Below are 14,852 nucleotides of genomic sequence, written 5' to 3' on the forward strand. Positions count from 1 at the left end.
GTAGCATATTTTAAAAAAAGAACGTTTAAGGTTGTTTTAAGGACATTATCTAACATGCACTATGCAAGCCATTCTGAAGCAGCCAGGGGGGGATTCTGCATGAGCCAAATAGCCAAGACAGGACCAATTGTCAAAATTTTGGTGTCGATCATTCGATTTCATCCTGGACACTACAGAAAAGGGGCTAAAAGTGTTAAAAACCGGAATTTTCCTTTAATTTCCTCTCCTTTAGATCTATAGACACAGCAGAAGTATTGTGGCTCCTGTTGTGTCTTTAGACAATCAATCACGGCAATCAATCTTAGAGTACTCTTTGATATATTGCTAGACACCAGCCAAATCAATACCTTCATACATAATAATCTCAAAGGAGTTACAGTGTTGATAAAATAGTAACTTTTCTTGACTATTAATATGAACTCGTTAAAAAAAAATGTAAGAAATTTTGCTGACAAGTTCAACTTTAAATATCAAAGGCAACAGTTACAGAAAGAAAAAAAAAATAATCAAGTACAGATACTAAAGGTAGGAAATTGGAAGTGTCGTACTGAATGGTTGGCAGAGAGATTAACTGGAAGCTAGCTTCTAAATCGATTCTATCTACAGGGTTAAATATAACCTTTTATTCAGCACTTCAAGACTGTTGCTGCATAAACCAACATACATGACAATATAAAAAATAGGTAATAACAACTTAAGACAGATGAGCTAATAATTCAAACCTGACAACATAAAACTTCAAACATTTCCAAATGCTTTTTCTTCATACCTAAGACATGAGATATTCCTGTCTTGAGATATAATTCCTGTGTGAAGCAAATGAGCAAGTTGTTAAGCTGTTTAAAACATTCCTTTAGTCAGGGGTATAACATAACTTCATATTCTTTTGAGCATATATCTAGAATGTTTCTATACAGTTAACTATATAGAAAAGTACTTGAAATAGTAGCATTAAACATGACCTTTTGTAAATCAGAGTTTAAACAACTTTTAAGGCATTATCAAACTGCAGTATCAAACTACCACCCAGGCAGCTTAGAAAATGCTAACGAGCTTGCTGTGAATTAATGTCAGCTCAGCGGCTCTTTAAACATACAATATTGACAAAGCTAATGCAAACTAAGAGCTGTTTAGTTCAGAGTCAAGTGTTTTTCTCCTGTGTAAATGAACTAAGCACTCCTCTGAGGAGCAAAGAAAACTTTGCACATTAGTATGAATTGGTTTAAAAGCTACTTAGGTAGAAGAGACCTGTACAATGTGTATTATTTCCCCAAGAGTGAAGCACTGTTGAGTATCCACAATGACTAAAAGGCAGCTTGAATCATAAGACAAAAAACATATCGCTACAACAACTATTCTTGGTTGGTTAAGAGTATTCTTTATTATGAAGTGCCACAAAATGCTTTGTGATCATTGTGCTTACATTGTCTGAATACTGGCTCAATACTGGAACAGAGATCCAACCCTCCTGAGTAAAGGTATGTCAGAATCGCTAGAGAGCAGTAAAAACATCTCAACCCTAAGGATTCTTTGCAAACTCCTCTCAAATAATTCATTATTTAGGCTTTCATCATTCTTTAACTTGGAATTACAAAAGAAGAAGAAGAGAGGTCAAGCTAGTACAAGTTGTTTTTTTTTTATATATATATAATTCTTCTCTACCTGATTTCTAGTTAGTTTCATTGTGCTACTTTCTTAAAAGGTGGAGATGTCTACAATGGAAGTACTTAAAAAAGGCCAGACCAGGAGCTCACTAGGAGACAGACCCAAGCAGACAGACCTCATAATGTATTCCTTCTGGTTTAATACCACTGAAAAGCCTCATGAGAGTTTCAGCCAAACGCCCAGGAGACAGTTAAAGTAGCGTGCAAAGTCTATAAACCAACTCTTGGAGACATTAAAGCAGGAAGCAGCTTCGGAGCCTCATCGCATATAATCAGTCGCTGCACAGAAGTTTGCTATGGCTCTTAAAACTGCTGTTTATGCCACATCTCTAAGAGAGTAGATATTTGAGTTAAGGTTAAGAAATATAAGGGCTATATCAGAGCTTTGTTCTGTTGTGTGAATTTGCTGTGAAAAGAATTGATTCATATGCAGTACTGTAGCATTTAATTCAATATTGAACTTAAGTATTGTACAAACTAGTCTTCCTCTATTTGCAAGCTGAAGGGAAATAAAAGTAAGTTTTTAAACATTTTAGCTCTGACTGATGATTTAATACATTTTCACTAACTTAAGCCAAAATTCTTCGCACTTAAACAAGAGCAACATCTGGTTGATTCTTGCTCCTTTTTTCCGAATTAATGGCAAAATATTTTTACCTTTCACAGAAGCCTGCATAACACAGTTTGTGTTGTTGTTTTAGCTTCAGCTGTAACAAAGATTAAATCTGGCAAAACCTCTTACTATCTTTAGACAGTTTCTTTTGACATCATTGCAGATAAAGTAGAATCTATGAAAGGATTCTCTTCAAAACTCTCCAAAACTATAGGTACTCTATTGGTCCTTGTTTTCATAAAGATTTCCTTTGTCAAAATCATCTCCAAATGGCATCAGTCTTCAGGAAGCAGTGTAATTATCAAGGTTTGTGAATTCCCACTTCCAAACATATTTGCAGACAGATCTGTTATTTCAAATGGTTCATCATGAGGCACTGTTTTCTTGCATGCATATTGATGCACTTGTTCAACATTTTAAATTTTTCTTTTTAAGGTTACAATATGTACAAAGTGTATGTTGTCATAATTTCACATTGATGGGCTCTAAGAATGTCATTTTTGTGCTCAGTCTGTCTCATTGGAAGCTCCATGAATCTGAAAAAAAAAAAAAACTTTTCTGAGCTGCAGAGAACTGGGTTCAGCATCACTGCTGTTGACCACCTACATTACAAGCTAAATTATTTATGGGGTCAGAGCTGATTTTAGTTAACCTGTCTGTAGGTATATCACTCATAGGTGAGCCTACAGGGTGGTGAATGGGGGGCCTGTTGCAGAATAATACTCTGCTCCATGCAGCTGCTGTAAGAAACGGAATTATAAGCAAGCTGGTCAGACAAAGTGCAGTCTGTTTCTGTTGTTGAAGATTGGACAGTTTATGTGGTGGAAGCACTCAGTGAGAGATGATTAAATAATGTATTGCCGTCAGAACTGACCTGAGTCCAGCTTCAGCAATGCATCAAACTTTGCTTTGTTCCAGTGACAGCATGCAGAGAGTCCCTTGCCGTCTCTCAGTTAAGGTTTAAACACATCCTATCTTCAATTCCTTTTGGTTTCTTACTGAACAGCAATTCAAAGTAGATGTCAGTCTTGATAAATAAGAATATTATGGAAAAAGTAATTAATTTCAGTAATTCCATTAAAAAAATCACACATTATTTAGACTCTGTCTTTATTACTTTTAGTTGTTTTGTTTTTTTCATTTCGATGATTATGGTTTACAGCTAATGAAAGTCCAAAAGTATATATCTTGCAGAAATATGTTAATACTGCATGGTATCAGTTAATAATGTATATATAATAAAATGTTGTCTCATGGCTGACACAGTCATCAATAAGGATGTTGACGATAAGCTGAGAGAAAAGTGTAAGAATTCTTTTAAAGCACTAGTTACTTTTTGTGGAGGTTTAAAGGCTGCTAGAAGAGTCATTAGTCTTTTGTCGGTGATAAATTAGCCAAAGCTTTTAGCAGTTTTACCTAATATTCAAATTTTCTGATAAACTTGATTTAGGCTTTTCATTAGCTCAGCAAATTTACAAAAATAGATGGTAAAAAATTATTACTCTGTGTCAAATTAATCTATTTTCATTTTTCAGTTCCAGTTCATTAATTTAATTACTGAAATGAATTAATTTTCCATATTAACTTTTTTGAACACACCTGTGCATCAGTTGAATGGATGATGCAGAACAGTGACGGGCGTGTCATAATCACAGCTCAGTTATCCTGCAATAGGCCCCGCACCCAGCAGGCAGTTGATCCCAGCCTACATCCTACAATAGTTCTACTCTCTAAGAGGCAGGCAGTGCATAACAAGAAAGGAAGGATGGGACTTTTTTGTCACTCTAACATTACATTGGCATGATCCCTGATGTTTGCAATGTTAGTATTTTTCCGTTTATGACTATAGGTGAAGTAAAACATACCTGATTCTTCGAACTGCTATACAGTAGTAGGTAATACTTCATAACTTCATCATAAAATTCCATGCATTAGGTGATTATTGCTTTAAAGAGTCCTATGGAGGCTCCAAGAGAAAAAAATATTGCCCTCGGGTTGTATCTATAGGAATTTTGGCAAAAATTCATAAGCTTTTTTTAAGTGGTTGGCATAGGTTTCATTACTTTTCTTTTTTTTTGCATGCAATAATGTTAATAAAAAAGAAGGAAAATAACATAATCAAAACAATTCTACTCAAAAAAGTGACATATGCTTTGGCCTGTAGTGGTAAAAAGACATATCCAGAACTTAAAGTGCAAATAAACAGCCTCTGTTGTCAAAAAATCAAGTACAAAAATGCAACAAATTAATAAAAACGAAAATTGCTTAAATAAATAAATAAATATTTTTACCTCAATACTGGAGAGATTATGGTCACTTGGTGCAGCAGAGCATTATTAATATTATCCTCAGCATTATTACTATTCTTATTTCTACTGTTCCCCCAAAAAGCAGAATCCAAATGAAAAAAAAACAACACTTTCACTGCATTTCAGTGCATGGGGAAAACTAGTAGCTATATAATCGCTATGGTCTTTGTCACTTTTCTCATCATCATTAATGTTTGAAAATACACGCAGTCATATTTAGATGCCAGGAGAAAGCTGCAGTAATATCAGTGTCTCTGCCCTGAAAAGACAGAGGAAAAAAAAGGATGTGAAGAGATTTCAAGGAAGTGCATGCGTCAATCATTTAAATCCTTAAGTGGGAAAATCTCAAGGAGAAAAATTGTGCTATCTTCATCATTTTCGTCATTGTGGACAGGCTCCGAGGGAGAGGAAGTGTGTGGGAGGGTGGGGGTTAGGGAGGTAGAAGGAGGGAAAGCAAGGTCGCATTCTGACCAAAAATATACCGTCTGCAGTTTAGTCTTTAAGGATAGGGTAATTTGTGTCTGCAGTTTTGTTGCTCATTTGATCTCTTTATAGGTTGTCATGCTTCTAATGGGCCAAGGGGGGAGAAGGGCCCTTTGAAGCAGGCGGACTCATAGTGCTTGTTCAGATAACTCTTGAGTGCGAAGGTCTTGTTGCAGCGTTTGCATTTGAAGTGCTTGAAGGCTGAGTGGGTCTGCATGTGGGCACGCAGGTTTGAGCGGTCCGCGAAGGCCTTCCCGCAGTGGGCGCACCCAAATGGTTTCTCCCCAGTGTGGGAGCGCATGTGACCCTGCAGGAGCCATGGCCGACTGAATGCCTTCCCACAGACGTCACACTTGTGCTTGAGGTCATGAGTGAGCAGGTGCATAGCCATGGCGGGCATGGACACGTACACCTTCCCACAGGTGGGGCACTTCTTAGCTAGCTTGCTGTCAAGCGAGCGATGTGTCTGTTTGTGCCGACTCAGGTTGGAAGACGTGGCATAGGTTTTGCCGCACTCATTACAGGTATGCCTTTGGACGCTCCGGGGGCTACCGAGGGCTTTTCTTCTTGAACGGCCATCTGTGATGAAGAAGGCATCGACTGTGTATCCTTCACTCACTGCGGTGTCCCCATTGATGTAGCCATCCGTGATTTCCGAGCCTGGGCTGTCCGGAGACTCTGAGTCGGGGGCACCGTAGTCGCTATGGATACCATCATAGAGGGGATCAGGAGAGGGTACCTTGATGCCGCCATCGCTCTCCCCATCGTACACCACAGGACTGATGTAGTCACTGATGTGGGCAGCTAAGGTGGAAAAAAGAAAGTAGTGTCATAACAAAGTTGTAGTCAAGGAAATGTTTGAAAGAAACAGAACTGGCTTAGAATGACTATCTTTGAAATACCTTCGATATATTAGTCAGACTCTGAAGAATAAAATAAGTATGCATGTCTTACAAAACTAACTTTATTTAAACTTTTACACTCAGTCATGTTACAACTTCAAACGTCAGTGAATTCTATAGAAGTTTAATATTACAGAGCAAGGCAAAGTAGGGCACAATTTTGATATATAATTGTTAGACTGTTTGATTTAGTTCTACACAACTAGATACTGAAATTGTTGTTTGCCCTTGTTTGGTAAATGACTAAAGTGCAGTCTGAATTTTTTTTTATAAACTTCCTATGAATATGCTCATCTAAATTACTTAATTGTAGCTCTGTCTGCATGTTTAGGGTTTTTGTCCTGCTGGGATTCAGTTTCTGCAAACTTTAACAGCTTTTCTTACAGTGCGTCCTATATTTTGTTCCATCCATTTTCCAGTTGACTCTGACCAGTATTCTTCTTGTTTTTTAAGTAAAGCCTCTTCATGGTAGGACACTGCAAAATAAAATTTCAAGCATGAATGACGTTTTCTTAATAATCTACAGTTAGTTTTTTTTTTACCACCAACAGCATCTTGGTTGTGAGGCAAAATGCTAGCTTTGGTCTTGTCTGGGCAGAGTATAGTCGCCCATAAGCTTGCTGTATTCCCTACATAGATGGTCACAAACTGCAAACTGGACCTTAATTTTTTATGTCCTTGTATTTGATGCTTCTTTTAAGATAAAATATATGCATGAGTTAACATATCAATATTTTATAAATTGTTGATATCTGCAGCTCCTCCACTGTAACATAGGGATCTTCACTAGGAGTGAAATGTCCTATGGACTGTCTATGGAGTGAAGTGTCAATAAATATTAAAAGCTTATGATATATTTGTATAAGTAATCCCTACCCTTATCGCTGACCTTCTAATATGTTCAGTGGTCCTCTTAATGCTGTTTATTTACTAATCTTCTCTTTTAAACCTCTAAAATTCACAGATCAGATCAATTCACGTTAAGAGAAAATTACACCCCAATGGATTTTGTTTATAATTAGGTGACAATAAAACACTTGCAATTACATTGCATTTAAGGAGATCAGAGATCTGAGAGCTGTGTAAAAATGCAAGCCCCACCTTCCAAATTTTAATTCATACAATTGTTTTTTAAGCATTTCTTAATTGTCTTTACACCTAAGTAGGTTAGTAGGTATCAGATTAGAATAGTAGATCACAATGTAATACAAATCTGAAAAAGTTCAAGTGTATGAATGCTTTTGCAAGGCAGTATATAATAAGAGTAAACTCTCAGAGAACTGCTAATACAATAAAAATAATATTTATTAATAGCTGTTCATACATACAGTTCCCCTAGAACAAAGCAGTGATTAATACATCAATGAGGTTGGATTAAAACCATTAAAATCCTCCAAACAGCTAGTCATGTAATACCTACGTTTCAAAAGCTTATCTCTCTTGACATGCACAGTAATGAAGAACACTACCCAAGTATACAAAAGCTAATCGAGCATGAATTACCACATTCTTTCTTTACATTGATAGTTATCCACCCTAGTTGCAAACAGCAATTAAAAGACACAGCAGGGCTTTAGAGTTGGTTGCACATTTTTATTACAGAAAATATCATATCCCTTCAATTGGTAAGCACTTGATCATGTTAAAATCACTATAAGCACCATGGCATGCAACACAAATTGATTTAAAAAAAATGATATAGAAATTTGGTGTTGAGAACTATAAACCAAGCTTGTGATTATTGTGTATTAAATGGGGCCTAGGCGGAAGTTCAACTGAAGAAACTGATTGATCTTCTACATCCACGTATGACACAACAAATCAGCTTTGAACCACACCTACACGAAAGCCAATCAGCATCCAAAGCTCATCTTAAAAGGCCTCCGATCCACAACTTGTCTGCCTGGTGCGCAGGCAGTGGTTGCACCGTCTGACTTCATTCAGATGACCCTGTTTCAACCCACCTCCAGCCCCTCCTCCAACATCGCAGCTAAAACTTCATCGCAGTTCATTACTCCAGGACTCCTACTGCATCCTGCATCTCTTTGCAACCGGTCCAGCAGAAAACCACCATGTTGAGCCGGGTTCTGCTAGAGGCTTCTTCCCAACAGAGTTTTTCCTCTCCACTGTCGCTTCATGCTTTCTCGTCATAGACAGGTTCTCTCAACCTGTGTTATCCGAACTGGACTTTCATCTTCCAGGTCCCTGAGTAAAGCTCTAGTTCCAGTTCACGCAGTCAACTGAATCTCCCCTTAAAGCTCAGCATACCGTCTCCCTAACAAGCATCCTACAGACTGACCAACTTCATCTACCTCCACTCCACCAACAGTTTCAGGCCTGGGGGGGAAACAGCCCTGTTCTTTACTCCTGTTCATGCATATCTATCAAAATTCAGCACTATGTTTCCTGCCGAGGTCTGAGCTCCAAAGACCAAGTAATTGTGTCAATAAATTTATTCTAATTGTCTTTTCTCTTCATCTGAGTTTTTCAGATTGAAATAAGCTTTTGCATTAAAAGGTGCAATAAGACATGAAAATTATGGAGGAATCATGTTGGAGGGAGTGTATATTAGATTATTATCATTATAGATTTTAATTGTTTCCTATATAGCATTTAAAATCATCAGATGTGAAAGCTTGCCTGCACTGACAGTTGCAGTCCTTCAGTATCAGTACTGTAGTAATGCGGCAGCAACTGTTTCCAGGTCCTGCATAAGTGGTTAAGTGTGAAATCAACGTTCAGTTAGTGTAACCAAAGTAACAGAAGTTCATTTCAGAGTTTGTCTCAAACTTCTGTTAGTAAATCTTTTCATGAGACAGACAGCTGCCTCTTCTCCTGTACACCTGTGACTGTAAGAGGTGGTGTGAGAGGATCTGCAGTACGTCTTGCACTAATTTAGTAATACATTTCCTTTTGGCCCTCAAGAGCATTTAAAGAGGGAGTTTTTTTTTAGAAAAAAAAACTCCCTCTTTAAATGAAGAATTCACACTGGCTAACCTTAAACATGAGCGAAAAGAAGCTGATACAGCACGCAAAAGCAAGAATCAGTACCACAGACAGATCAATTTTAATGGCAACTGGGTCTCTATGCAGCTTCACTCGGGTTAGTGACCTGTTGGTTTTAACCTTTTGACTAACCAGATGAATAAAGCAGCTTTTATTAAAACCCCTTTGTTCCTATGTTCTGCTATCAGAGGAGGCTGTTTCAAGGCAATTTATTTTTGGTTAAAAAAAAAATAGATTACATATATCATTTCTTTAAATAATTTAATGTATATGTATTCAAGTGTACAGTGCTTTAAAGTCCTTGGACTTCATAAAGCACTTTGCATGTACAAGCCATTCATCATTTGCTAATCAATTATGTCTACTGACCAAAATATGTAAAGGCATCAAGTTATATTGCTCTATATATGAATCTGCACATAAAATGACTGTTTCTTTATATGATAATTAAAGTTAAAGACAGGTATCATAGTATAGTAATAAACCACAGCTTTTTCTAAAACAGAACAATCCCAGCAAATACAAATTAAAGGACTCAAAATCTGTAAAACTGCTAGGTGCACAATATTTTTAACTGCACTTTAGTCAAAGATATTGTATTTTAAACTGATCTACTATACATCCACCAAATACTTATTTTTTTATGTAAATATGCTCTGGATATTGTTATAGTTAATGCTTTGTTTTGTCAGTTGCACTTTTAACAGTCTAAGAGTTATTTCTTTGTCTGCTTAGTCATGCCAGTCTACACTTTTCCCACTGGTACTTTTACCCACACATTTCCATTTACACTGAGAATTAGCTGTAGTCATATGTTTCATTATTACTTCTACTCCTGTGCCACTCTTGCTACGGTCCCTTTACATGTCTAAAATAAGATAATTGTGTAAAATATGCAGTCAGTTTAGTCTAATTTGGTGGTTGACATCTTTGACATCATTCATTTTCAATTTCATTGACCCTTAGCATATTAGGTCCGCTAGTTTTTGCATTGTAGAGGTAACAAATTCCATCTGGCAGATATATCTGTTTACATTTGATAACAGAAGTTCGCATTCCCATGAGAATAAACATTGCCGACATCTCCACAGCGGTGGAACATTGATAAGATATACATATAAATAATGAATCTTAAGGCTAGTTGGTTCAGGCAAAAAAAAAAAAACTTTCCTTAAATTGTCCTCTGTTGTGGCCCTGTTTGAAGAAGCTGCTTTGAGCTGATTAAATCAGAGAGATGGAGAGAAAAGGTGGCTGAGACAGATTGCGTTACTCACAGCTCTTTGTCAAACCAGGCAGGTTGTTAAGTTTGTTAACCTCAACATTAAAAACCTATTTTATTTCAGGAGCACAGGATTTCTGGCTTAAAGGACGCGTGTTGGCGTGTAACAATTTGTCATCGAGTCCCAGGTGAAAACAAAGCAGTTTGTTCCTTGATGCACATAGCTAAAATGTTATGTATGATGGAGCTTTCATAATCAGTTATCTTATAATGATCATAGCAGGGTCTATTTCTATTAAGCAGACCTAAAAAACTAAATCTAAATTTACATTTTTTAATTTCACAATAAAAGTATTTTTTTTTATATCTTTTTGAGAGACAAATATAAAGGATAAGAGTTAGTTTTTATTAAAAGAGACTGTCTGGTTTGAGTAAATAACTTTGCCAAAGATAAAAAAAAGAAAATGGTCTATTTCTATACCAAATTATAATGACCACAAATGTTTCAGGAATTCCTAAAAACTATTGAAAAAATTGATAGAGAAACTGTTTTAATGAAAGCATTTAATAAGTAATTACACTTGAAAATTTAAATATTCTGACGTTTATTTTTTACTCTGTTTTCTTATGTGTTAGAATAAACAGAATTAGTTATTTCTCTACTTGATTTTTTTTTCATGTTACAGTTTTCATGTTGCAGTTTAAAATTATGAAATTATGGTAGCTGTTGCAGGTAGAGAGGGAATCATCCAGAGCGAGAAAACCAGTGTGCAAAAAAAAAAAAAAAATGCCTACACTGCAAAAATAGAGCAGTAACACCTGGTGCTAGGAAACAGTATAGAGTGTGTTTGGAGGACCAGCCTCCGATAAGGTCAGTTTAATATACAAACATGTCAGATACTAAACTGGCTTTGCAGCAGTGTATTGCACTGTTTAATGTTAGAAAACAAATCACTGGTTTAGCTGTCAATATTGCACTGGTAGTAGTGTATCAGTGTGTCAGAGGTGTAAAGTATACTGCTTTAAACAGGGAACAATGTCCATTTTTGATCTGAAATTTTATCTGCAACCTTCAAGACACCAAGGAGGTGGCTCTGGTACATCTTCAGTCAAGCATGTGTGAAAGTTATGAATTTATACTCCCACAGAAGTAAACAACTAACATTACATGCACTGTCTTTATCTTTTTTTGCTCTTTCTTATTTTTCTGTGTGGGCACAAGAGGGTCCCAGCTGAACATTGGGCAGAATCAATGAAGCTGACAAGAAGTTCTTGAGATGGTTAATTTCACAAAGTGAACCTTACTGCACCAAGACAAGTAGCTGTATAATTTAACTTTGTTATATTTTCAATAGCTGATCGAGAGAATGAAAGATAAGAGAGTGGTAACGACCATGTGATAACTCTATGCTGTCTGAAGCTGTTCACTAATAATTGATTAAACAGACTTACTTACTACAACACTCATTTTGTTGAAGGGTTTTAAAAGGAAACTGAAATTAGGATTAGCTGTAACAATATGACAATACCATGATATAAAAACATGTACTTCTAGAAGAAATAAATGCAATAAAAATCTAATCAGGCATAACATTATGACCATTGACATTCATTCATTCCAGAGCATAATCCCAGAGGATGAGCTTTTACTCCCCGTTTTGACAAATTATAATATGCTTCATCATACATGTAAACCCATACATACAAACAAAGACTTCATATTTTTATCCAGATTTATCTTTGTATTGTTTTTTTATTCGATATATTTCCATTTATTCACTTAAGGTTTCCACAACGATATTTGCTGTACAGTTTGTTGAGGTATTTTTTGATACCTGCTCCAAGTGGCAGGAAAAATAAGATAGAAAAAGTAACTTGAATCAAACATAAAGTATGTTCTAGGTTTTAGTTTGGTGTGCCAACACTGCATTATAACTGACCTCCTCATAGGGCCACCCCATTTAAAACTTTTTGAAGGTGTCTCTTGTGGGGAGAGAGAGACAGACATATTCAAACTGTAATACTGCTGCTAGATTCATTATATGATGTTCACAGGTGGAACAGGAAGACCTTCAGGTGTGCAATCTCTTATTACTGACTGCAGTCAAGAAGGACATTTGATTAGAGGCTTCTCTCAAAGTATCTACTCAGGATATATTCTCACACCTATATGGCACATAAAGAGTGATCGCTCTGGGTGTTGTCATTCCTCTCAGTGTAAAGTGTTTAGGCAGAGGTAGACCTCCTTATTCAGGAGTTTGATAAAATTGTGCTTCTAAAGCTTCTGAATTGTTTATCCATGTGGTTGTACATGGGACTGTGTACCAACCAGCCTGACTATGCTGGTCTGTTTTTTCTTTATTGCTATACTTTAGATATACATCTGAAGCAGCCTTTTTATCCCGCTATAGTTCCGATTTTTTTTTATCAGCCTGGTAAAATGTAAAACAATCACACACAAAAATTATTCAAAATATCAGGTAAAGTCAGCTCTTTGTCTGAAGCATCAAAGACCAGTCTTATTACAGAAACCTGCTCCCACCCTCCTCTCCTGACTTCACCTCCTTCCGCCTTACTGGAATCGATCTGTATCTGAGACACCTGTTAGTCCCGCGCTGTGTAGACAGCCTGACCTACCTTTGTCATGCAGCCGCAGGCTGAGGTCCGTCCTGTGCCGGTAGGCGTGTTCCAGGTCCGCCCCGGTGGAGAAATCATCCAGTTTCACCTTTTTCACCAGAAAAGACCTTGGCATGGTGATGAGAGACGCCGGCACACACGCGAGCACCACAAACACAAGGTACACGCGGACTCAGCGATACACACTCGCGCGGATGCAAAGCCGATCGCCGACGGCCTGGCCAGCGTGGCGATCCCGTCCGTAAACACACTGAGTAAAGGGGCCGATTGTCTTCAGGTTGGGGTGGGAACCGAGCAGCCGAATGATTTAGTCAAAACAGTAAATGAGTGTCCCTGTCTTGCCCTGTTCAGTCCTCCTGCAGGGAAGGAAGGAAATGCAACTTCAGCACCGGACAGCTCCCAGTGTAGGGAGGAGGAGGGGTGGGGAGCCTCGTGCTTTTTTTTTTCTTTTGCGCTCGCTGACAAGAGGAAGACTGAAGGCTTTCAACAACAACAAAACAAAAGAAATAAAAGGCGATTGAAGACTCCCCGCAGAGCTCGGGCTTCTTTCAATAAGAAATGGAGGAGGAAGATGCAGATGATGAGGGAGGGATGCGAGAAAAATAAGAGGTTTAAAAATCTCTAAGAATAACAGGACGCCAATATATATGGATTTAAAATCCCTTTATACGAAAAAAAAAGTGTCCTTTAATTCCCTTTAAGTCAAAGAATTGTATAAAAATTGATCCTATGAATCAACAGATTCCCCTCTTTCTCTCTCTGGATCCCTCTCTCTTCACTCTCTTCTCCTCGCCTCTCTCTCTGCTTCGAGCTGTTCCCGCAAGTGTGTCGTCTCGCGATCAGCTGTTGGCATTTATACCAAGAAGAGAGAGAGAAATAGAGAGAGGGGGAAGAGAGAGAGAATGGATGGATAGATGGATGGATAGACACAAGGGTGGAGAGAGTGCTTAATTTAATCCATCCCGCATCCCCTGGGAGCTGCGACTGGCCCAGATGATTTATTAAAGCTGTTATCACCCCCTCTTCTCTTTCTTTTCCTGTCTTTCACTCTCCTTTTGTGTGTATGTGTGTGTGTGTGTGGGGGGGGGGGATGTGTGTTGGGGGGATGAACGAGCAAGAGAGAGAGAGAGAGAGAAAATGCGCCATGTTTTGGGAAGATAAGAATAGAATTTTTTCAAGCAATCGTCGATTTAGCTATCTCATTGTTAAACAGTTTTTTTTTTTTGTTTTGTTTAACTATCCCACTGTTCATATTTTTTTGGGGGGGACAAAATACTTCTTTCTCTTCCTTCTAAGCTTACTCTAATTTTTCTTTTTTCCTATTTTTTCCTTTGCGATGACAAGGATTTTTAAAGGGGGATATTAACTGGCATGCTGAGAGCTTAGTAATTATCATTAATGTAGCCCTGAAGGCAAAGCGGGAGTAGACCAAATGGAGTGTTTTACAGTAGCCTAACCACAGGATTAATATGTAGGTAGGGTAATATCCGCTTGAGGGTCAGAGTGGGTTCACTGGCAACTTTCTAGACTTTTTGAATGAACCTTTTTCAGAATAAGGGATTCCTTGCTTTCTTCAACTTTTTCTTTCTCTGGTTAGTCTGGCATCTTTTCAAATATAGAAAGTAAATTCCCTTGTTAATGTAGCTTAGGTTACGTTTAATTTATACACCTTTATGAACTAGCTATGAAAAACATACAGCCATCCACAGTTTACCGTGCTATTTGGTTTTGACCCACAAATACACAATGCTGTAGAGATGACTGTTGGAGGAAATGCTCAATATACAACACAATGGTTATCATGGTGGCCTATATTCACTGACATTACAAATCTTACCAAATCTGATAGCCTATAAATAATTATTCTGGTTATTCACTGCAAATATATTCCCAGCAAAATAATTAAAGATATGCTTGTAAACTGACGTGTAAAAGTTGACAAAGTTAGCTAATGTTAATACAAGCTTGCATGTAGTTGTGAAAGTTACATGTAGATGCATTTTCAGGAGCAGGTGCTCA

The 14,852-nt window shown here is 37.4% G+C and overlaps 1 protein-coding gene across 1 annotated transcript; it reads right to left on the reverse strand.

Annotated features, from left to right (window-relative positions):
• Positions 1-1,452: 1,452 nt before the first annotated feature.
• LOC119776988 (transcriptional repressor scratch 1-like) lies at positions 1,453-13,676 on the reverse strand. Its single transcript, XM_038275711.1, has 2 exons — positions 12,834-13,676; positions 1,453-5,873 (listed from the first exon to the last, which is right to left on the reverse strand). The coding sequence occupies exons 1-2, from the start codon at positions 12,946-12,948 to the stop codon at positions 5,146-5,148; spliced, it is 843 nt and encodes a 280-aa protein (XP_038131639.1). The 5' UTR covers positions 12,949-13,676; the 3' UTR covers positions 1,453-5,145.
• Positions 13,677-14,852: the final 1,176 nt, after the last annotated feature.

Source organism: Cyprinodon tularosa, unplaced genomic scaffold (genome assembly GCF_016077235.1).
Source record: "Cyprinodon tularosa strain WSP-4 unplaced genomic scaffold, ASM1607723v1 ctg974, whole genome shotgun sequence".
In the NCBI taxonomy this organism is placed as follows: domain Eukaryota; kingdom Metazoa; phylum Chordata; class Actinopteri; order Cyprinodontiformes; family Cyprinodontidae; genus Cyprinodon; species Cyprinodon tularosa.